Raw genomic sequence first — 25,152 nt, forward strand, 5'->3', positions numbered from 1 at the left:
CATTACTATTCATAAAGAATTCAACTCATCTTAATTCAGCTCAACATCTAAATACAGTCTGAAAGACCAATTTAAAACAAGCAATTAATTTATAAAAACAAAAAACTCTCGTATATGCTTGTTCTAAATTTTTTAGAGCTGTGCTACCGCTTGGTGTTACCGTCAATTATAAAACTAGTTTTATTTATTTATTTATATTTTTTTTATTTTTTAAAATATTTAAAAAATAATATATATATAAATACATTTAAAATCATTTTTTTCATCGTTCGGTAAAAAAAAAAAAAAAAAAAAAAGAAAAAAACCGAGCGGTATACTTTGGATAAGGTAAGTAGAGTTTTCCAATTTTTTAACCCAAACGTAATTAGTTTTAGAAAACTTTCAAGCTAAGGTAAGGAACATGATAATAATTTTCCCTTTTAAATGGCAAGGAGCTGTATGCACTTTATTCAGTTATTATTACACGCTTTCAGCAAGAAACCGCGTATGCTACGCAGTAGTACCGTACGCATGAATCCAACGCGTGGATCACATGCAGAGAGCGGCCCTGCCTGGGGAAGGGCTCATCTATAATTCTATATATATCCTACCTACGTCTATACTATCTTTCTCACACAATTAAGACCCTCTCTTTGTGCCGTTCACAAACTCAAAAAGGCTCTTCAACTTTCGCTTCGAAGAAAAATATGGCGGACGAAGGCACGGCTACTTGCATAGACATCCTCCTGGCAATCATCTTGCCTCCTCTTGGTGTCTTTCTCAAGTTTGGTTGCCAGGTGACGATCATTCTCTTCCTTTTAATTCTCTCCGCTGATTTTGTGCGTCTTTATTAGATTACTATTTATATAATGATGAATCTCTGATATGCTTTGATGGGGTCGGCCGGGGTGATTCAGGTGGAGTTTTGGATCTGTTTGTTACTGACCATCTTGGGCTATCTCCCTGGGATTATTTATGCTGTCTACGCCATCACCAAGTAGTGAACTTTATTATTTTGTAAGCACGCAACATCTCTGATCTCCTCTCGCTCTCGATTCTCTTTTATGTTTTTGTTGATTGAACTACGATAGAGGAATGGTAAACTGGTTGTCAAAGCAGACATCATGTTATACAACATAATTATTCCGTGCTGTAACTATACAAGATTACACGTACAAGCCATCTGCCATACCGCAAAGATAATTTTAGATGAGAGTTAAATAAAATATTATTATAATATTATTTTTTAATATTATTATTATTTTAAAATTTAAAAAAATTATAATGATAATATAAAACAGTTTTTGTATCCGTAGTAAAGTAAAAGTTAAAACTGCTCTCTAAATAGTTGAACCTACAGTACGGAACATACTGTGGTTCCCTCCCATACAAGCGGTTTGTTTCGTGTTTACTAATTAGAGTGGTAACATGATTGATACGATGAGGAATACTTTTGATGCGTTTTGCTAAGAAAAACTTCAATCATATCTTCACACCACAAATTTTTTAATTTTTAATTTTTAATTTTTAATTTTTATTTTTTTTTATCAAATGTGGTGTATAATCAGTTAAAAAAAATCATTTTCAACTAAATAATTGTGGCTAAAGTGGGGTAGGCTTAGCTGTTCTTAAATTATATGAAAAATAATACTGTTTGTTTTTGGACAGGTGGAGGTCGACTGAAGCGCATCTGTCTTTTGGTCTCTGATTTGGAGCTTTTCCATAGGCTATAGCTTTTGGGAGGACAGCTATCAAGTGTTGACTTATTTTTTTTTTTCTTTTTGGTTTTTCCTTTTCATCGTTTATTTATGTGCTGTGAAGAAAAAGATTGATTGTGACAACGAAAATATTCTTAATTTAATGTGAATTGTCTTAGTTTTCAACCAAATTATCATTAATTTCTAAGTGATCCCAGTAATTATAATATTGCGTTCATGTGAAGCAAAACTACCAAAACAACTTTACATCCCATGGTGACCACATGTTGGTGACCACATTGAAACCCAACCAAACTTTATCCCTAAATATGAGGGATAGTGCCATTCGTCCGGAGGTGATTGGCCACTTTTAAGTTTGGATAACATCTAAAATACAATAAAGTGGATCATGGACTATATTCTTGAGGGACCATGACAACGATGATGGGCTGGAGACAGCTAAAGAGCGGAGTGGAGCAAACAAGAAAGGGAGGAGATGCCATAGATATTACCCGAAGCACTTTATTCATGCTTTTGTGCGTCTCCAAATCTAAAAAAGCATTTACAACCCGTCCACGTCTGATCTAAAAATATTAAAGCGAAAGGGAATTATACCTAGCTACAAGGAGACACACATAGAAGCATATATAATCTTCCTAACTTTGGCATACGGTTGTCTAGTGGAGAAAAGACTGCAGGGTGGATATGTATGTCTCTCTTCTAATCTGGAATATAAAAATGGATATATGCATTATGAAGAAAAAAATAACTTGGCAAGGCTACAAAAGGTAACGTATAGAAGCACAATCTTCCTAGCTTGGCCAGTAAGATATCGACATCATCAACAATAATTAAAACGCTAACAAACAGCCAAAACAGTAGTTTTCAACTTCTAGAGAAATTATAAGAGCTCACCACCAACGCCCTGAACTTTTTTTTTTGATAAGTATCAACGCCCTGAACGTTTAAAGATATCAATATTGTATTCAAATTCTACTTTTCTGATTATCAAACATCTCATTACTTGGCATATTTTAATGGTTTCCAATTGTTGACCAAATAGTATAGAAGCATATGTAATTTATCATTTCTCATCAGGATAAACTACAAAACGTTACGATAAAGTGTTTCCTCACCTTCCATCACCCAATATGTCGGCATTAATGCATTTGTGCCTAGCCCGCCCATACTTTGCATAAACACAAGGTCGCAACAAGCAAGCATTTATTGCACTAACATACACAGCCAGTATTCATTCAATTCATCATGGAACTCAATTCACTTTTTTTCTCATTCTTTGAATTGCCATTCTCTACGGCACATGGGGCAATGTGCTTGAGATGTCTGTGAATTCACCCATTTTAAGATGCAGTGAAGATGGAATGCATGGTTGCATGCGCCCCAAACTGCAAGATCAAGGATCGAAAATAAAAATCATTTCCTGTCAGAAAAAATTACCAACTATTACAACAAAAACTGAACTGTCTTTTTCCCCCTAAATCTATTCCCGTTACATCTGTTCTTTCAGCCATTTAAGGGTACAAACAGGAAGAACCCCAAAAGAAATGGAAAATCTTGCAATCCTTTCCTAATATCAAAGTGAAAAATAATTAAGAACAATACATTTACATGCTTTTGTGAGTAATAAAAATATTTTAATTTTACATAACATGAAGAGTGGGATTTTTTTTTTTTTTTTTTCCTTCTCAATAAGTAACAGTAGAGATGCTACCAGCCCCCTACCGTCAGGTTTTGGGGTGACACGGTCCCACCCCTGCTGGGGGTGTTCCCCACTACGGGGAGGATTTCTCTTGCACTTGTCCTAGGGGACGGTGGGGTGAAGTAACCATCCAACCAAGCCTCAACCAATCGAAAATTTGCCAAGAAGTAAACAGCAAACACCAAGACAAGCTGAAAAATTTCAACCCCAATTCTTTCAACACAAATCAAGGATTCATGAACAAACCAAAATTGAAAACAAAAGCAATATCCAGAACTCGATCCATTTTCTAAATTCAAGAAAAACAGTAGAAGAATCAGTAATGTTTATGGTGAAAATGGCTTTGTGAACCCAAACAGAGGTCCAGCCCTAGTTGATAGGTGGTGGACTAGTGTACCCATTCACCACCTATCAATGCAGATTCGCTGGGCCCATACCTTTTGTATTGGTATGGCAAATGACTCTGCCATAGAAGAGATGGAAAGTGGGAGGTGAGGAAGAGAAAGATAGTGAAAAGTACCAAATTAAAGGGACTAATAAATACAAAATTCACTGCAATAGCCACTTTGAAGTAGGGGTGTAAATTGATCTGGTCCGGTCCGGGAGGGTGATGGACCAAAATTTTTGGTCCGTCATTTTCCCTGGACCTCCCGGACCGGACTAGAACGCACATCCATAGGGGCCGGGCCGGGCTGTACCGGTAGGTATCGGTTCGGTCCAGTCCGGTCCGGTCCAGTACGGCCCAATTATTTTTTATTTTTTTTTCAAATAAATTAATAAAAAAATTATTTAAATTACTAAATCAAAAATAAGTAAATTATTAATGTGGATTATGCAACTAACTCATTATAAAAATATTTTATACGATAATAAATTAGATGAAAATTACATCATTAACTTATGCAATTACTATATAAAAATAATATATTAAATTATTAAAAATATTTTTAAAATATATATAGGAGTTTGATACGGTCTAGTCCGGTTCAAAATTTATAGACCCCGAGACTGGACTGAATCTTTTTGGTCCACACTATGGGACCGAGACCGACTGGTCTAGAGTTCGGTCTGGTCCGGTCCGAACGGTTCAGTCCAGTCGGTTTTTTCCGGTCCGGACCGAACTCCATACACCCCTACTTTAAAGGCACATAAACATCCTGAAAACACTTTGTCCTTATATACAATCTGCTTGGCCCATTTTATAAATAATCCACTTCTAAGCATAATAATTGATCCACTATCAATCATAATAATGGACATGCACATTGGCCCTTATTTGGGTGGCCTATAACCACCTATCATGAGCCCATCATCACTGCACAGTGATGGGAGTGGCAGAAAAAAAGAGAGCATGGGCTGCACAAACGACATGAAACAACAGCTGGAGGAAGGCGGCACCCACCTGGCACACGCAGTGTAAGGACAGGTAGATTAGAGGAAGGTACTATAACTAGAAGGACCTGATCACTCCAAAACTTCTGAGTCATACTATCTTTACTTCTACTTAAACAGCCCCTAAATGGCCTCGCTAACTTGAGTGTCGGAGCTTCCTCCGACCAACCATTGTAAGCAAGCCACTTTTTTTTGCAAATTTGGTGTCAATTTGGCCATCATCAGCATGAAGTCCACTGTTCTAACACAGACCAAGTCTTGGAGTTGTGCACTACTTACAACATACGACATGACATTATAGAGTCATCCTGAAACTCCTATGTGAGAAGTTCATATAGAAAAAGTAGAGAATGTCAATGTGCAAGCATTTGCATGACTTATGTACGGTGTACCATATATTGCATTTCTTGACATGTAGCTATCATATATTGTATATGAAATTGTTCCATAAAGTATTTCTTATACATTTGAAATGATCAAGAGCATTAAATTGTTTCTTGCAATGGTCAAACAAACAAACAAACAAAAGCCATGGTTGAAGCTTGCTTTAAGATACTTTTGATAAAAAAAGTTTAATAGCCACAAATTACAGGTCTGACACCTAGAAACTCATTTAAGGAGCTACTTAAACTTTTTGAATTCAACAGTAGGAGAAATAGTGGCAACATGGAAAGTTATCAAATAAATAGAATCACTAACTTAGTGGGCAATCATCCCCAGGGAGCTTGCAATCTGGACAGCAACCATCAAAGGCCATCCTGCAGATCCCACAAGTTTCATCCTGGGCATCCCACGTCCAAGAAGCAACAGCATGCCACCTATCATTAACACAGAGGATAACGATTATGGCTCTGCAGGAAGACATATCTTACACGCAGACTAGTTGAAGTAGTTCAACACATTGTTTTTTTTTTTTGATAAGTACACATTGTTATACGTATTATAAAACAATCTTAATAAGTGTTATAGTGACATGCTCCAAAACACATTAAAACATTGAAATTTTTATCCCCCTGAAAGCTTGAAGGTATAGTTTTTCTTTTTTTATGAGGGGGAACCACCACCGCAGAGCCCTTAGGACTCACCCATGGAACCTAAACCCCGAGGGAGACTAGCACAACAACCCAGTGCCATGGCCTCCCACGTAAATCACATTTTGAACCCAGGGAGAATCGAACCTGTGACATGGGGCTCATGCACACAAGTTCACCCTTACCACTTGGGCTACCCACGAGTGGGTTTGAAGGTATAGTTGTTTACATTTACATGCAAACACCTATGTCACATGATTAAAAACAACTTCACCAAAAGTAATGAACATACGAGATGTAAAGGGAACGTACTCTGTTTGGGAGCGCAGCAAATGTTCACAAGGATAATTGAATCAAGGGAAAACCATTTCCACAAAGAAGCCAAAATAATTAATTAACATTGAAGTGAAGTTTATATCAACAAAGAAATACCAATATAGTTGGCTTCTAGCTTCCCCACCTTGAGCCATTGAAACAAAAAGGGAAAATGGGTATTTTGAGCTTCAGTGAAAACAGGTGGTATATTTCCCATTCAACAGCCAAATGAAAAAGGGAAAATACAAAGTTTTTTCCAAAAGAATTAACAATGAGGTGAAGTTTTTATCAACAAAGTAATACCAATATAGTTGGCTTCTAGCTTCCCACCTTGAGCCATTGAAACAAAAAGGGAAAATGGGTATTTTGAGCTACAGTGAAAACGGGTGTTATCTTTCCCATTCAACAGCCAAAAGAAAAAGGAAAAATACTAAGTCTGGGTTTGGATACACAAACCTCCTTATCTCATCTCATCTCGTCTCATTCCATCTCATCATTACAATTTTCTCAAATTCCCAAACAAAAATATAATAAACAATTCAACTATTTTAAATCCCAAAATAAAAATAATACTAAAAACATTAAATCTAACAATATTTTATTCAACTACTATTCAAAACATCTCATCTGAACTGTGTATCCAAACCCAACCTAAGTTTTTCCAAAATCTGAACTTGGATTAGAAGTTCAATGGGAATTTTCAATATGATCATATTCAAACAGAATAAATTTGAACTTCCTAGGCATAATTTTTTTTTTTTTTTTTTTTTTTTTTTTTTTTTATAAGTAACTTCCTAGGCATAAATGAAGCATAATCCAGGAAATCCAATAATCATCGAAGCCCATAAATTACCAACCATAAACCATGCAGGGAATTCATCAAGTCCAATAGACATTCAATGAAAACGCAAATAAAACAAAACAACAGAATACAATATCATGGGAAAGATACGTAAGAGCTTGACTTTCATCCTCTTCTCCTGCAAAACCAAACCCACTTTTAGAGCAAATAGTTTTGAGGATATAATCATACACTGAGACAATTAAAGTATAAGCAACAAGATCTGAACCATTTCTGAGTCAAAAGTATTGCAATTGAAATTAACAGTGGGTCTAGTTCCCACATTTTCAATATCTTATGGAATTTCAATCGATAGATTAAAAAGGGGATAGAACGGATTTGGGAAAAATTACAAAAGAAACCACCGTCTGGTTTCTGAGAAAATGTAGGAAAGAGAGAGAAAAATAGAAACTATGTTTTTTTTTTTTATAAGTAAAGTATCAAAATAGAAACTAAGTTTCCTTTCGTATGGAAGAAAAAACCAACACAATGCATAAACATTAAAGTTTTTAGATTTGTTTTGTTTCCCTAATTGCTAAGTAGATAGATATAAAAATATAAACTACCTTCTGTCCTTGACCCAGAAAACCATATTATTACCCGTGGCAAGGCCTATAACCCAAGCAGACAAAATCCTATGCCTCAGGGTTTTCATATGTAATATCATATCATACCATAGTACTAAGCTGATAAATATCATATAATTGGATTACTTATCAAAAAAAAAAAAAAATCATATAATTGGATCAAATATTTCAGACTTCATTTCACATTTTATGCAGTAGAGAAACAGAGAACAAAAAAGTGCCCATGTCTACACCAATCATCATAAAATATCACATTTCAATGTTCAAATACAGATACTAGTGCAGAAAAATAATCAAGGTTGATTTCACAATAAAATATGCAGGTTTTCACAAAATCAACATTAGTCAGTTTTAGGCAAAGTCTAGCAAAGGAGAACCGATTATTTTCACAACTAAATTCAGTATCATAACCTAATTCGGAAAGATATTGCTAACATATTAATAACTTCTCCAAATACAAAACCAACTAACTAATAAAACTCTATAACCCGAAACTATAGCTCAAAGTGAGCCCATAAACAAATTAGTCCATCTTGGTGCCTTGGGTTAATAATGGCCCAAGTACATCATCCACGCAGCACTACACCAATAGGCTAACCCAACCTCCTTGGATTTGCTTAAATCTCACCCCAACACACGTCACAATTTACAGCCATACTCCTGACACATCAGAACACGAACTCACATTTTCACATTCATACCCTCCTATGACCATGACATTATAAACAAGAGACCCTCCATACGTCAACCAAACATGAAATCACTCAACTACAAATCTCAACATACAACTAAGGGTGTAAATTCAAACCGGAAAACCGATCCGAACCGGACCGGACCGGACCGGTTGATAAAAAATATATATAAAAAATAATATTTGTATTATTGTATATATAAGTTTTATACAAAATATTATATATATAAGTTTTATATATTATGTATAATTATAAATTTTTATATATAATATATATAATTATATATATTCATATATGAAAAAATTTCTTATTATAATTTATAAATTATTACATAAAATGTTAATACTAAATCACTAAAAGTTTATAACTAATACTAATAGTAAATATATAGTTTATAACTAATACTAATATATAACTTATAACTATACCAATAATATAATATTAATACTATTATATAGTCTAATATATTAATAAAAGTATAAAACATATTTTTAAATCAGTTTTTTTTTTTTAATTTTTTTTTTTTATAAACAATTTTTAATGACAAATTGTGAAACTTACATTTTAAAATAACCGGAAAACCGGACCGGACTGGACCGGAAACCGATAAAACCGGAAGTACCGGTTTAGGAGGGTAACCGGTGCGTAATCGGTTTTGAAAAATACAAAACCGGTACATACCGGTTCGGTCCTAGATTTTGTCCAAAACCGGACCGAACCGGACTGGTTACACCCCTACATACAACATATAAAACAGGGATAACCCAAACTTCCAATAGGCAAAAATACAAGAGCCACAAGTTTAACTATGGTTAAAAGGCAAAATGTAACGCCCCATACCCGGAGCGTCGGGGAGTCACTTCCTGTCACCTAGAAAATCGTCTCCCACAATACATATATATATATTCCAAAGACTTTATAAACATAAATTCATCTATTTCATCCAATTATATATATTCCTCTACAAGGTCATCAATACAATAATCCAATAAAATAAATTAACAGCTCCACAAACTCTCAATAACAATGTTAATCTCTCAAAATACCCAATTAACATAACATGACAAATCTACCGATAAAGCCCAACAATCATAGTACTCTGTGGTACTCAATCCACTAAACTAAATTAATTTTGCACGTACTTCCTACCCTTGATTCCTAGCCAAAACATCAAAATCATCTGAAAATATATTTTTTTTATTGGCACTAGGTGTTCGGGAACAGCGTCCCGAAAATCATCTGAAAATATAGTGGAGAAAAAGGGTGAGTTATCAACAACTCAATAAACAGTGAGCCTATACTAGTGTGCAAACATGAGCCAATTACAGAATACAGAAATAGATAGTTCTCAAAATATGGTAGTTGTATTTTCAAAAACTTTCCATTATAATAATAATAATAATATATAAAAGACCATAGGTACAAGCATAACTAAAACATCATCAGAAACAGAAGAAGAGGCCATGTTTACCCCCGAGGTAGGGTTGTGCATGTCTGCAGTTAACCAAGCATAACACATCATTGTTTCGTCACCAAGGTGATGCACTCAAAACAGAGACCACTGTTATATCCCGTGGCGGGGCCATAAATCAAAGCAGAAAAAAATCTTATGCCGAGTTTTCATATGCAATATCATTTCATAACAGAGCATAAGATAGATACAGATCATATTCATATCATCATGTATAAAACTTTCAGATGTCATATTCGTTCTTTTTATACAATTAAGAAACTGAGTGCTAAAAATACTCATGTCTACACCAATCATGACAAAATATCTTTCTTTTCTTATTCAGATATAGTGAGTTATGCAGAAAAATGACCGAGGTTTTTTTAAAGTTTTACATAGCAAAATATGCATATTTTTCATAATCAACCTCAATCCGTTTAGGCAAAGTCTAGCATAGGAGCACCCATTACCTAACTCTTGCCGTGTATTATTTAAGCCTTGGATCCGACCTCTAACAGTATCACAACCTATAACCATAACACATTCAATAAAAAAATTAATAGCCTAAACAAGCATGCCACTAACTTTACCAACAAACCCCAAACCAACACAAAAGCCTACTTCATTAACGAAAATCCAAAACCCGTGCTACATATTCAGCATGCACAAATTACTCACCACCTCCAATGAAATTCACTACCTCAAGAAAATTAGCCCATCCTCGTATTTGCCACAAACTTGTTATTATTTATAAACTCATTCCCAACATGGTATACAACCAGTTCACAATTTTTTTTTGATAAGTTACAACCAGTTCACAATTTCAAACACAACTTAACTTGTCAAACACATTTTTTTTTATAAGTAACTCAACTTGTCTTTTTTTTTTTTTTTTTTGATAGGTAACTCAACTTGTCAAACACATAAACAGCACATTTACTCTCGACATGTCGAACAAGCTTATACAATAACATTACAGCCACTATTAAGTCTCCTCCACCCACAATATTACAAACCCGAGCCTCCCTGCATGTCAAACAAACACCCAAACAGCAACCCAACAGCCACAATTTCCACATGTCCAACACAAACGGCCTACAATCACAAGTCCAACACGAACACCAATAGAACTACTACAAACCAACACCATAACTTCACATAGATCACAGATTTATCATATAAAAACAGAAGCATAAATCTCCAGTAACACCAACCGTCCATGTCACAACAGTACAGTGCAAAATGCAAGACGAATTACTCGAACTTCTATACCTAATTTCGTGCGATGGCCCGTAAAAAGTAAGAGAGCGAGACGCCGCTGTCTAGGGCTGATTCCAATGTCCTGTGATAAGGTGGTGATGTTAAAAAGAATTTTTAAAACAGTGATTAACACGTGACAGCAGGGACAATTTTTCGAGAGGGGCATACCTTGGCGGTGAGAGGCTGTCTACGGTGGCCCTTGGTCCGTCGCGGTTTCAAACAGAAAGGGCGTGAGGTTGCTGGCGTCGTTCAAACAGATCTGGTGGTGCACGGCGGGATGGCGGCGTAAGGGCCTGCAGCGGTGGCCACTGCGAGGCGGTGATGCAAGGAGCGAGAATGAGAACTCGACAGAGAGAGAGAGAGATAACCGGAGAGTTAGAGAGAGAACGCCAGAGAGAGCGAGAGAGAGAGATAGAGGAGAGACATACGGAACTTACCGGCGTGACGGAGGCGCGGCACGGCACGAACCTGGACGGACGGCGAGGGGCTGGCGCGGTGGCAAGTGGCGACAGAGGAGTCGTGCAGAGAGAGTGGCGTCGTGGGGGAGGCGGGCTGTGCAGACGTCCGCCGGCGGCCAAGTGGGAAGGGGGGGGGGGGGGGGGTGTTGTTGGGTTTTAACAAAAGAAAGAGGGAAAAATTTTAGGTTTCTAACAGCTGGGCTTGGTTGTTTTTTTATTTAGATACGCATTTTAAATGAAATTATTGGACATAAGATATTTTATTAAAAGTTAAATAAAATATTATTATAATATAATTTTTATTTTAAAATTTTAAAAGTATTAAATTATTTATTATATTTGTATAAGAATTTGAAAAAGTTATAATAATTATATGAGATAAGATAAGATAATTTGATTTTATTTAACCAAACCAGTTTGAAAATACCTAACCAAATCTCGAGGCGGCGATCAGTTAGATTCAAAAGTGTGGTAGTGTTGTATATTGACGTTGTAATGCTCTATGACATTGAACACGACATCAAAACCGAATTCAACACGGTGAGAAAACACAGTATGGAAAACCAAAATCAGACGGAGTGGGAGACAGGAAAGCAGAGACAGATGAGAGAGTAATCAAAGTAGACAAGCAGGAGAGAGAGAGACCAAGACATACCTTGGTGACTTGGGGCATCACGTTGGCTCCAGTGACCTTTGTCAGTCACCGCAGTCAGCCATACAATCAGACGTCGATGGAGAGCTAGAGAGAGAGAGAGCAAAAGAGAGATATCACGAGTGAGACACGAACATAGAGAGAAAATGAGAGCACGAGTGTAACAAGTCCCAGTGGCAACTTGTTAAAACCCCAAGAAAAGTGGCCCCGGAACAAGCCTCGACACTACCCTTGGAAGGCAAGGGCTGCACCATGGCCAGCCTACACCCATGCCTTAGTCCGTGCCGTGACACGCACGGGACGCCCAGCATGCATGCATACATTGGCCCGTGCGTTGACACGCACAGGGCGCCCAGCATGCGGGCCAGCGAGGCTAGCAGTTGCGCGCCACACAATGCGGGGCTTGCGCATGCCCAGGCGCACAGCCCTACACAGCGCGCGGCACTGTGCGCATGCCCACACTCAGCCCAACGCGCACCCCTGCGCGCCCCTGCACACGTGCCCACACTCAGCCCAGCGATCGCCCCTGCACGCACGCCTACGCACGCCCATGCGCGCGCACCTACGCACAGCCATGCGCAAGCCCTTGCACGCGCCCCTGCAGGTGCCCCACGCCGCACGCCAGCGAGGTTAGTGGCATGCCTTTGCAGGCATGCCATCTAGCGCACGGCTCAGCTCGTGCCTTGCAGGCTAGGCCAGTGAGGCATGCCATCCAACGCATGGCTCCAACCCGTGCCTTGCAGCCCAACACCCAGGCCACCAGCTTAGGCCATGCAGCACACACACATGGTTCAGCATCAGCAGGCCTTGCATGACACCAAGCCATGCCCATCAGCAAGCCATGTGGTGCTATCGAGCCATGGACCAACCTGAAGACCACCATGCACCATCCTAGCCCATCATGGGTTCATGCATGCCACGACCAACTTGATTCGTGCCACTATGTTATTTTCATTTATTTATTTATTTATTCCAAGGGACCTATTGGAGCTTTCAGAATTGTAACTCTTATAAATAGGACCTTTAGTCTTTTCTTTTACATCTTTTAACAATTTCCTTTTGGACGGTTTTGTTCTTGAGATCAATCATTTTAGTGCTTTGCACTTGGGCTCTTTGGGGTGCAATTCATGAACCCAAGGAGAGGATCACATTTTACAATTCGTGAATAAGTGTGATCCAGTTTATCAATCTTATGAGTATTTTCCATTCATTATCTTGTCTTCCATTTTCTATCCATTGTTCTTATTAATTTGTGAACATTGTAATTGAAGTGTTCTTGGATTGTTCTTGAGATTGTTTGTGTTCATCTTATGTGCATTGTCGTGGCCCCCAAATATCCTCATTTGATCCCTCCAAACACTTAGTGTCGCCCACTATAGTGTTTGCCCTAATCCACATTCCATCAAATCCTAGCCCACAACTTACTTCCATACTCGGCACTATCACTTTTGCCCTAGTCGAAACCCTCCATTCTCCATAAGGAAACACTTTTCTTTTAGGAGTCTCGACCTTTCCAATTCAAATCCCTTGATTTAAGGAATTGAACATCATCTTCAATCCCTTAAATCCCTCATTCCTAAAATCACTCAAGTCAACTTTGACTTTCCCAATCCACCAAATCCTCGAAGATTCCTAACACTTAGGAATCTTCCCATAATTCCCTCCAAACCCCATTTTCGGCAACCCTAGTTGCCTTGTTACCCGAAACCCTAGCCACCATTTCCCTTGGGCGACAACCTTAATCCCCTTAGCTAATTTCGGCAACCTCAATTGCACCATACCCGAAACCCTAGCCTCACTACCAATTTTCAACCCTAGCCCTACCTATTCGGCACCACCCTAGAGGAACAAACCCTAGCTGTCCATCTAGAATTGCAAGCCTAAACACCTAGCCTACCCAACTCCACCATCACACCATCATCCAAACACCTACCTTTGTTGAAAGCCAAGCAAGTTGGCAAGGATCACTCGGTCACCATCATCACCAAGGCGAGCTCGTGGACTTAATGTTTAGGGACAAGACCGGGGTCCCTAAAACAACCCTCGCATGCGGTGGAGATAGGAACTTGAAGGAAGGTGAGCGGCGGTGCGGAAGTGTTAGGGTTAGGGCAAAAGACTTGGAATAAACTGGAACTGATTGTCGAAAGGGAGCTTCTGAGGAAGTAAAGGTACTTCCGTGTACTTGGCTGAAAGAGGAAGTCAAAGCAAATGGGCTCATGGGTTGGACCTAGGCCTCTTAATTGAAGTAGTAGTTTATATTATTAAGTATTACGAACTGGCCTTAAGATATTTGGGCCATTTCCTTTTATTTGCTTTGTTGGGTTATTATTAGTCTTGGGTTATATCTGTACAAGGTTGAGGCCTTTTTTTCTGGAAGTCTGTAGTTTAAATGTTTCCTATAGCGATGAGAAGAGTATTCAGAAAGTTAATGCAAACCTAGTTTCCTTTTTTCTCTCTATCTCTCATCTCCTTTTCTAGAGGCACTCCTCTCGAAGAGAGCTTTTTCCCCTGTGTATGTGAATCAATTTCATCTAGTGTGTTAAAAGTGGTATTAAGAGCCACGATTTTTGGCACTGTCTACAATGGCTGAAGGAACAAGACTCAACCAACTACAAGACGAGCTCACTGCCTTAAAAAAATCTTTAGAAAATCAATACAATGAAATGAAAAAAATGTCTGATGCTAAGTTTTTACGCTTGGATAATGAAATGATTACTCTCAAACAGAAAAATGAGATGATAGTACAACAGCTAGTTGTGTTAACAACTGGAATGAAGCAAAAGCAGCCCCACGTTAGTTCTAGGGACTCATCCTCCAGTGAACAACTCAGGGACGACACTAACCAATTACAGCGGCAACAGAATCTGCCTCCCCATTTCCAGCAACAACAACAGCAAATCCCTCACAGCCAGCATTTTCAACATCAAAATATGGGAGATGTGCAAGCTCGCACAGTAAGGTTAGATTTCCCCATTTTTAATGGGGAAGACCTTGCAAGTTGGCTTTATAGAGTTAATAAATTTTTCCATTTTCACAATACAATACCACATCAAAAACTTAGGCTTACCTCATTCCACATGGTGGGCAAAGCCCTTATTTGGTTTCAAGAAATGGAAGATACTATCCAGTTTTGGGATTGGGACACATTTACTAGGGCCTTATTGATTAGATTTGGGCTTAATGCTTATGACGACCCAATGGAAGCCCTCACTAGACTGAGACAAGTTGGATCTGTAGAAACTATCAAGCAAGGCTTGAGATCTTGCCTAACAGATTAAAGGGCTTGTCTGACACTTACAAGTTGAGTTGTTTTTTGAGTGGTCTAAAAGATGAGATCCGGTTAACTGTTTGAATGTTCAATTCCACTAACCTTACCACAACATATAGCCTAGCCAAAATTCAAGAGGAAAAGGTTAACTTAACCAAACGATATCCTAGATCCAGGTTACTATATTCACTCGACCCTAGCATTTAAAAAAACCCTCCAACCCACCCGACAGATTATTCCAAAACCAGCCACAATTTCTCATCCACAAAATAACCCAAACCCAGATGAAAGAGCGAAGGGACAAGGGATTGTGTTACCATTGTGACACCAAATGGGTGCCGGGCCATAGATGCCAAAATCCCAAGCTTTATTTACTATAGGAGGTGCTGCTGGATAGTGAGTACAGTGAGCCCATTGTGGAGGAGTTGTGTGACCAAAATGATAACAACCCAAGCTACCTTTGAAACCACCATTACCCCACCTAATCCTAAAATATCACTCCATGCAATTACCGGATCACACAACCCACGCACAATGAGGGTGAAAGGAAGAATTGGAAACCAGTGGGTCACAATCTTGATTGACAGCAGATCTATTCATACTTTTTTAGACTACGCTATCATTAAGAAATCCAACTTGCCTATTGATGGCATTGGAAGAGTCAAAGTAAGGGTCGCTAATGAGGATCTCATCCCAAGTGAGGAAAAATGCAAAGATGTGAGGTTATTTGTTCAAGGAACAACTTTTCTGTTAGAAGTACAAATTCTGGTATTGGCAGGATGCGACATGGTGTTGGGTGTCAAGTGTCTGAGGGAGCTTGGCTCTATCGTATGGGATTTTACAAACCTGTCCATGAGATTTTGCTATGAGAGCAGAGAAGTTATGTTGCAAGGCCTTACAATAGTACATATGATCGAAGAAGGGTCGTTTTACAAAGGTGACAAAATGGAAAACAAGGGGGTCATTTTGCAGCTGATAGAAGAAGATAGTGCCATGAACCAGCAAGCTGAAGAGCCCATTCCAGCAAACATTCAGACCCTGTTGGGCCATTTTAATGATGTATTTGCTGAACCAAAGGGATTACCACCCCCACGTACCCATGACCATGTTATAAACCTTATCTCAAACACCAACCCATCTCTATAAGGCCCTACCATTACCCTTACCATAAAAAAGATGAAATTGAGAAAATAGTTCAAGAACTATTAAAAACGGGAGTAATTCAACCTAGCCAAAGCCCTTACTCTTCCCCCGTACTGCTGGTTAGAAAGGCCGATAGAACTTGGAGGTTGTGTGTGGACTATCGGGGGCTGAATAATGTGACCATCAAGGATAAGTTTCCTATCCCCGTGGTAGATGAATTAATGGATGAGCTACAAGGGTTGGTTATTTTTTTAAAGCTGGATTAGAGGTCTGGTTACCACCATATCCGTGTTAGGAAGGCACTATGAGTTCCTAGTAATGCCTTTCAGGCTTATTAATGCACCCTCCACTTTTCAAGACCTTATGAATGAGGTATTTCGCCAATTTCTAAGGAAATTTATACTTATTTTTTTTTTTTTTTACTATATTCTTGTGTATAGCAAATCTGAGATAGAGCATGCTACCCACCTAAAGCTCACTCTTGAGACGCTGAGATGGCACTCGTTGTTTGCAAAATAATCTAAGTGTCGCTTTGCTTGCAAGGAGATAGCCTACCTAGGCCATTTAATTTTAGCTAGAGATGTGAAGGCGGACCCCGAGAAGCTCAAAGTGGAATAGCCCTTACCAAAGTCCCTAAAGGCATTGAAGGGATTCTTGGGATTAACAGGTTACTACTGGAGATTTATTAAGGGTTATAGAGCAATCGCAGCCCGCTAACAAGAATACTTAAAAAGGATGGGTTTTGTTGGAGTGAAGAGGCTAAGGTGGCATTTCACAAGTAGAAAGAAGCAATGACTTGACCTCCGGTGTTGGCACTACCTGATTTTACTATGCCATTTATGGTTGAGTGTGGTGCATCCGGCAATGCAGTGGGGGCTGTTTTGATGCAACAGGATAGACGTATAGCTTTTTACATCCAAGCTTTAAAGGGGAGGGCACTTGCTATGTCCACATATGAAAAGGAATTTTTTGCCCTTGTTTCGGCAATGTTGAAATGGAGACCCTACTTGTTAGGAAGAACATTTCTGGTGAGGACTGACCAGCAAAGCCTTAAACAATTGCTAGATCAAAAAATTGGAACACCAATGCAGCAACGGTGGATTACAAAGCTTCTCGGCTACGATTTTGTAGTGGAATACAAGGGGATATGAAAATAGAGCTGCTAATGCTCTATCCAGAAAGGAGAAAATAGAAGATGAGACACTTATGTTGATTACTTTTCCTAGTGTGAACCAGATCGATGAATTGAAGCGAGCTTATGGTTCGGTTGCGCACTTGCAAACACTCTTGGAAACCTACAACAAGGGCAGTTTGAATCCAAGCTACACCATAAGAGACGGTCTGCTTCTTTACAAAAGTAGACTATACATTCCCGACAACAAAGATTTCAAGAATAGGCTAATGGAACTCTCACACAGTAGCCTGTAGGGGGCCACTCAGGGTATGACAAATCTATCCACAGAATGCGAAGAGATTTTTATTGGCTCGGGATGAATAAAGACCTCAAACAATTCATTAGGGCCTGTGATAATTATCAAAGAGTTAAATATGATAACTCACTGCCCAGTGGAATACTTCAACCGTTACCCATCCCTCCCAACCATGGACACACATATCGATGGATTTTATAGACGGCCTCCTAAACTCTCAAGGCTACAACAACCTCTAGGTTGTGGTAGATCGATTAATGAAATACAGCAACTTCGTCCCATTAAAGCACCCCTACACTGCCAAAACAATGGCTGAACTGTTTCTAAAGCACATATTGAAATTGCATGGGCTGCCAACATCAATTGTGTCAAACAGGGACAACACCTTTACAAGCCTTTTTTGGCCGAAACTCTTTTCCTTACAAGGAGTTCAAATGGACTTGAGTACGGCTTATCACCCACAAACGGATGGCCAAACCGAGGCTATCAACAAGACGGTGGAGAATTATCTCAGGTGTTTTACTTGTGACAGGCCGAAAGATTGGGTGTTATGGATTTTCCTTGTTGCGTGGTGGTACAACTCCACTCAACATCTATTCACGAAATTGACACCCTTCGAGGCACTTTACGGCTACCCCCCATGTTGGATTCTAAACTATATACCTGGGACAGCCAAGGTTGACTCAGTAGACTAGACATTACGCAACCGAAGCCAAATCACACAGCTCCTCAAAGACAACATTCAACGGGCACAAAATCGAATGAAGAAATACTTAGATATGAAATGAAAAGAAAAGAACAAAGTTTTGAAGTGGGAGAAGCAGTATACCTCAGACTACAGCCTTATCAGCAGACCAGTGTAGCTTAGCGTAGAAGCCTCAAGCTCGCACCCAGATTTTATGGGCCTTCAAAATTCTACAGCGGATCGGCTCAGTAGCATACAAGCTCGACCTTCCACCTTCGTCTCGGATCCACACAACATTTCATGTGTCTCAACATAAGAAGAAATTAGGCTCCAAAGTTTCGACTGTGCAGACCCTACCACCAGTAGAAGAACATGGTGTCATTTACCCAGAGCCAGAGGAAATTCTAAATAGAAGGATGCGAAAGGTAGGGAACAAGGCAGTGGTGGAACTACTTACCCGTTGGCATGGCTAGGAGGTAGCAGACGCTACATGGGAGACTTACTCGCGGCTAAAGGAGGGCTTCCATCACCTTGCGGGCAAGCTGTTCTAAGGGCAGGGGTATGTAACAAGTCTTAGTGGCTACCCTCGCATGCGGTGGAGATAGGAACTTGAAGAAAGGTGAGCAGCGGTGCGGAAGTGTTAGGATTAGGGCAAAAGACTTGGAACAAACTGGAACTGATTGTCGAAATGGAGCTTTTGAGGAAGTAAAGGTACTTCCGTGTACTTGGCTGAAAGGAGAAGTCAAAGCAAACGGGCTCATGGGCTGGACCTAGGCCCTTTAATTGAAGTAGTAGTTTATGTTATTAAGTATTACGAACTAGGCCTTAAGATATTTGGGCAATTTCCTTTTATTTGCTTTGTTGGGTTATTAATAGTCTTGGGTTATATCTATACAAGGCTGAGGCCTTTTTTTCTAGAAGTTTGTAGTTTAAATGTTTCCTGTAGCAATGAGAAGAGTATTTAGAAAGTTAATGCAAACCTAGTTTCCTTTTTTTTTTTCTCTCTCTATCTCTCATCCCCTTTTCTGGAGGCGCTCCCCTCGAAGAGAGTTTTTTCCGCTGTGTGTGTGAATCAATTTCATCTAGTGTGTTACAACGAGAAAGATATGGGTGGAGGACTTATCGTCGTGGCATGGCATTGCAATCAGTGACGAGAACGATAGAGGTAGCAAGAAAAAAAGAGACGGAGAAGGGGCGAAGTACCTACTGGCAACGGCCTAGTCTGGAGGGCAGTGGCTTGGCAACACAAAGAGGGAGGGAGAGTCGGGACATACGCTAGAACTCAAAAGGTATTGGTCTATGGGAAGAAAGGGGAGAAAAGAAGAAAGAAAAAAAAAAGTAGGGTTTTCGGAGCTTGGGCCTGAGCTAAAGATTTGGGCTTGGGTCTTAAGACAGGCCGAGTCATTTCAGGCCTTGTTCTTACGAAGTCAGATCATCCACTATCTCATTTTGTTTTTATTAAATGGAAATTATTTCTACAAAGCCATATCATCCCATCAATTGCATCGTAATTAAATAAGATTTGAATAAACAATAATAAATATAATTAAATCAAGTTATATATTAATGGGAAAACAAAAAGTTTAACCAAATTACATATATGATGCCCCATAAGAAATGCTTAATTAATGCCATTATTCATTGTAAAAAAATGATGATAGTGATTCACAATTCAAAAATGTATAGCGAAAGATGATCAAATTTATCAAAAAAGAAAAGATGATCATTAAAAGCTGATGTATAGCGATGTTATTTATTCTTCTCTTACGTAAAATTAGTTGATTCGATTTAGAAGATTACATAATATTATTATCAACTTATTTTTGTTATTCTAAGGGTGCGATCACCAAACGGTGTACCCTTGGAATGATATCTTCTAACATAGGTTGTGTGTGACTAGTAAGGTGTCAAGAGATACAACATTTTGATTTAGTTAAAAGGTTGTGTCACTTCTTAAGGTTGTGACCTTTGGGTTACCATTGGTTTATCAATGGTTATGCCCTTTGCCAATAGATTATGTCACTTCTTAAGGTTGTGACCTTTGGGTTACCATTGGTTTACCAATGGTTATGCCATTTGCCAATAGGTTGTGTCACTTCTTAAGGTTGTGACCTTTGGGTTACCATTGGTTAACCAATGTATGTGCCCTTTGCCAACCGGTGCATGATGACCTATAAATAGGGGTCATTGGTGCACAAATGAATGCACTCAATTTCTTTTGTTCATCACCAACTTGTAGGACAAATACCATCATGGGAGTGTCACCATATTATCATAATTCCGCTTCCATTTGTTCTTTATTTCTCAACAATTTTAGTCTTCGCCAAAATGAAGGCAATGGTTTCTGAAGAGCAGCTCAACTCATGACTTTGAAACTGAAAGCAGAAAAACATAAACCCAATGCTCGTCATTTCAAACCCTTACTTACTACTTTAGCCATCATATATACTTTTGATCTGGATTAGGGACAAAATGTAGTTCGTATTTTTGTTTTATTTGCATTTTCCTTGAATGTCTATTGGACTTGGATGAGTTCCCTACATGGTTTATTATGATCATATTACAAAGTCCCATATATGGATCATCCTCTAATTCAAGTTTAGATTTGGAAAAAATTAGTATCTTTCCAACTTTTTCTTTTAGTTGTTGAATTGGAAAGATAACACCCGCTTGAGCTTCAAAATGGCTAGCTCAAGGTGGGAAGGGAAGCTAGAAGTCAACTATGTTGGTATTACTTTGTTTTTATAAACTTCACTTCGTTGTTAATTCTTTGTTGATATAAACAACTATACCTTCAAGTTTTTAGGGGATAAAAATTTCTATGTTTTAATAGACCATCGACACTAACGTGTTTCGGAGCTCTTTTACCATGTCTCTCATGTAAAACTTATTTAGATTGTTTTATAATGTGTTCCTGCATAGCCATAATTGTTATCCTCTATGTCATCGATTTTCATACAACTAGCTGGCAAATTACCAATTATAAATCAGCCACAAAGACAACTCAATCATGTTTTTTCTTTTTTCTTTTTTTGATTTTATTACCTCTAAATATAGTGTGTCAAGAAACCCTACTGAACAGTTAGCAAAATGAACAATGCATAACTTTGACATAGAGAAAAATTATCTAGGTTAACATAGAGAAAAAAAAAAAAAGCACGACTCTTTTTAAAATTTTGTGGCTACATATTGACGAGTTCAACCGTTAATTTATAAAAGAGGGCCAACCTGATCTCCAAAGCAATTGTTGAGTAGGTGAGAGAGGCCGAGATCGTAGTGAGAAAGAGATTGGGTTTTTGTGATGGTAAACGATGGCGGCATCTGTGATAGTCATCGATAGTAATGGCTAGAGAGTAGTGAGAGGGAAGCTAGGGTTTTGTCTTTCAAGGGAGAGAGAGAGAGAGAGAGAGAGAGAGAGAGGAAAGTGATATGAAAGACTGAAATAAGAAGATTAAACAACATCAAAATGACATCAACCGCAAAGGACGTCCCTTTTCCAAAATGAGTGCACGAAGCTTGCACATCCTAAAACTGTATTTAGCATTACTTTTAAGTTTAATCCCCAACCCGCCATCCACACCCGAGACCATCTGGATACATGGGTTTTGAACCGAACCGAAAAAAATATAGTCTTGATAAACACCTTCCTCTGTAGAATTGGAGCATGATGGATTTGAATGATGGTTGCTCTAGCAATATTCGAAGGATATTTACATGAGGATTGAGAAAATTCAACAAAGAGGCTCAAATCCAATTTCGAGGGCACAAGAAATATTGGTTGCAACAATAGATGGAATGCAAAGGAGTACAAAAAAGTGCAGCCTAATGACACGAGAGGAAAGCTCTTGAGATGAACTTGGAGACAACGTAGACATAGGAATGGTTCGTTGAATTGATGAACCCACAAGAGCACATGAGGTTTGGTGGGGATGAGATGGTGTTGTCGTTTGCAGATTACTACAAATAAAGTAATGTTATACACCACACTTTTCATCCTATTTTGATCATACTAAGTAGTATGTGGTACATTTATCACCATTAGATAATAAAGAAGCATACAATAAATGATCATTTAATGGTGATAAATGTGTCACATCATACTTAGTGGGATGAAAGTAGGAAGGTAGTATGGTGTATAGAATTTTCCTTATAGATATGCCCAAGTGTATAGCTAGTTAGATGGTTATTTTACATCGATACCCTTTCTATATATTTTAGTCACTTGATATTCAATGTATATAAAATAGATCATTTATCCAGAATTCAAGAACTCTTGAGATACTACACCAGTTTTCTGATTCAGAATATTCTTTCTCTTCCCTAGATAATACACAAGTTTTTTTATAATGGCAGTAAATTCTTCAGTTTCTTCTTCTAACCTCTCAGACAATTCATCCAGTCCATATCATCCCCATAATGGTGATAGTCCAAGTGCTATTCTTGTACAATCTTTAACTAGGGATAACTATTATGTTGGGGGTCGTTCTATGTTGGTGGCCCTGAGTGCTAAGAACAAACTAGGGTTTGCGAATGGGTCAATTATCCCTGTTTTTAATTCTTCATATCCTTTATTCCCTTCTTGGAAGTGTTGTAATAACATGGTTGTTTCATGGTTGCAAAACTCAGTTTCAAAGCGAATTGCATCTAGTATTCTTAAAGGTGTAATCAGTTTGGTTTGGTGGTCTTGGAGGAAAATTCGGACAGGACTGATTTTTTCGGTCCACCAAAAGTCCGGACTGGACTGTTTTGGTTCAGTCCAGTCAGTCTTGACGTGTTAACTGTACATTTCTTCAAGGTCTAGTTTGGATATTCTCAGAAGGACAATGATATGCTTATTACCCTCCTACCATCATTTTACTACTCTATAGTGTATTTGAGATTTTTATTTTATTATTATTTTCTTTTAAGTATTTTTTTAACATCCTTAATCGTTAAGAACAAAATTAAAAAATATATATATATATACCATTTCACTAATAGCCATTTCCTTAACTATTAAGTAAAAATAAAAATAAAAAAAATAGTAAAATTGTGGTAGTAAACCTATCATTATCATTCTCAAAATACTTTACTACTATTTATTATTTTATTATTTTTTTCTACTTTTTATTACTATTCAATATTCTATCATTATTTTTCATTATTTTTTTATTATTATTCACAGAATACCCGAGAATACTTCACTATCCAAATGCAACCTGTCCCATTTGGATTCGAAAAGTATTTCATCTTATCTCATCATTACAATTTTCTCAATTTTTCACACAAAATATAAAGCAATTCAACTTTTTCAAATCTCAATTCAACTTTTTCAAATTTCAAATAATATTCTAATAATATTTTTTTTTCTTTTATTTTTTATTTAAAACTATCTCATCTCATCTATGATTCCAAACCGGTCTAAAGTTTTTAACCTAAATGTAACTAGTTTTAGAAAACTTTCAAGCTAAGGTAAGGAACATGAAAATAATTTTCCCTTTCAAATGGCAAGGAGTTGTATGCACTTTACTCAGTTATTATTAGTAATTAGAGCACTTGTAGTGGGCTCAACAAACTCAAATTTTAGCCAAAGAATAGGTAAGGTGCACAATAACTCACTGCAATAGACTCAACAAAATTATAGTAATTTTAGCTTTCATCATTTTCACTAGTCAAATTTGGCCAGCCCCTCTTGCTGGCCAATTATTATTTTCACATAAAAAATTCATCTTTTCCGTGTGACTAACGTTTCGTGCGATGCACAACTCAAAAAAAAAAGTCATCTTCGACTCATAAACACGATCTGCATTTTGCCCTAATCCCACACTCAAAAACACGATTTGCATTCCGTGCGTCGTCACTGCAACTTCGTCAAAGTCATCTTCATCCGCAACTCCTCTCCCTTGAAGTGTCTCCATCAACTTCTCTGCAATTTCTTCTCTGTCAACTTCTACAAAATCTGATGATAATTTCATTACTAGCATGTGAGATTTTGACTAAATTTTATTGAGCCCACTACTAATACTTTTAAATGCTTTGGGCAAGAAACTGCGTATACTACGCAGTAGTACCGTACGCATGTATCCAACGCGTGGATAACACGCAGAGTGCGGCCCTGCCTGGGGAAGGGCTCGTCTATAACTCTATATATATCCCACCTACGTCTCCTAGTATCTTTCCTACACAATTAAAAAACCATCTCTTTTTGTTCCGTTCACAAACTCAAAAGGCTCTTCAACTTTCGCTTCCAAGAAGAAGAAATTATAGCAGTGCCAAAAAAAAAAAAAAAATATGGCGGCAACTTGCATAGACATCCTCCTGGCAATCATCTTGCCTCCTCTTGGTGTCTTTCTCAAGTTTGGTTGCCAGGTGACGATCATTCTCTTCCTTTTAATTCTCTCCGCTGATATTGTGCGTCTTTATTAGATTACTATTTATATAATGATGAATCTCTGATATGCTTTGATGGGGTCGGCCGGGGTGATTCAGGTGGAGTTTTGGATCTGTTTGTTACTGACCATCTTGGGCTATATCCCTGGGATTATTTATGCTGTCTATGCCATCACCAAGTAG

At 38.2% G+C, this 25,152-nt stretch overlaps 3 protein-coding genes across 17 annotated transcripts; 2 read left to right on the forward strand and 1 right to left on the reverse strand.

Moving 5' to 3' along the window:
* Positions 1-596: 596 nt before the first annotated feature.
* Positions 597-25,145, forward strand: LOC121240765 (hydrophobic protein LTI6B-like). 3 transcript variants are annotated; one of them, XM_041138311.1, is made up of 4 exons: positions 597-776; positions 897-996; positions 5,439-5,446; positions 17,125-17,137. In XM_041138311.1, the coding sequence occupies exons 1-2, from the start codon at positions 687-689 to the stop codon at positions 978-980; spliced, it is 174 nt and encodes a 57-aa protein (XP_040994245.1). In that variant the 5' UTR covers positions 597-686; the 3' UTR covers positions 981-996; positions 5,439-5,446; positions 17,125-17,137. The 3 variants fall into 3 exon arrangements, with proteins under 3 accessions (XP_040994245.1, XP_040994242.1, XP_040994238.1); XM_041138308.1 differs by lacking the exons at positions 5,439-5,446; positions 17,125-17,137 and adding an exon at positions 25,069-25,145; XM_041138304.1 differs by lacking the exons at positions 5,439-5,446; positions 17,125-17,137 and adding an exon at positions 1,648-1,840 and having other exon boundaries at positions 600-776.
* On the reverse strand, positions 2,657-11,562 carry LOC121240702 (anaphase-promoting complex subunit 11). 13 transcript variants are annotated; one of them, XM_041138233.1, is made up of 9 exons: positions 11,402-11,562; positions 11,133-11,272; positions 10,977-11,046; positions 10,175-10,231; positions 9,404-9,493; positions 7,087-7,114; positions 6,112-6,132; positions 5,488-5,606; positions 2,657-3,082 (listed from the first exon to the last, which is right to left on the reverse strand). In XM_041138233.1, exons 5-9 carry the CDS (start codon positions 9,432-9,434, stop codon positions 2,967-2,969), a joined length of 315 nt encoding a protein of 104 aa, XP_040994167.1. In that variant the 5' UTR covers positions 9,435-9,493; positions 10,175-10,231; positions 10,977-11,046; positions 11,133-11,272; positions 11,402-11,562; the 3' UTR covers positions 2,657-2,966. The 13 variants fall into 13 exon arrangements, with proteins under 13 accessions (XP_040994167.1, XP_040994159.1, XP_040994152.1 ...); XM_041138225.1 differs by having other exon boundaries at positions 6,132-6,158; XM_041138218.1 differs by having other exon boundaries at positions 6,132-6,151; positions 7,068-7,114.
* LOC121240777 (hydrophobic protein LTI6B) lies at positions 24,856-25,152 on the forward strand. Its single transcript, XM_041138314.1, has 2 exons — positions 24,856-24,948; positions 25,069-25,152. The coding sequence occupies exons 1-2, from the start codon at positions 24,871-24,873 to the stop codon at positions 25,150-25,152; spliced, it is 162 nt and encodes a 53-aa protein (XP_040994248.1). The 5' UTR covers positions 24,856-24,870.

The sequence above is a fragment of the Juglans microcarpa x Juglans regia genome, chromosome 1D, assembly GCF_004785595.1.
Source record: "Juglans microcarpa x Juglans regia isolate MS1-56 chromosome 1D, Jm3101_v1.0, whole genome shotgun sequence".
In the NCBI taxonomy this organism is placed as follows: domain Eukaryota; kingdom Viridiplantae; phylum Streptophyta; class Magnoliopsida; order Fagales; family Juglandaceae; genus Juglans; species Juglans microcarpa x Juglans regia.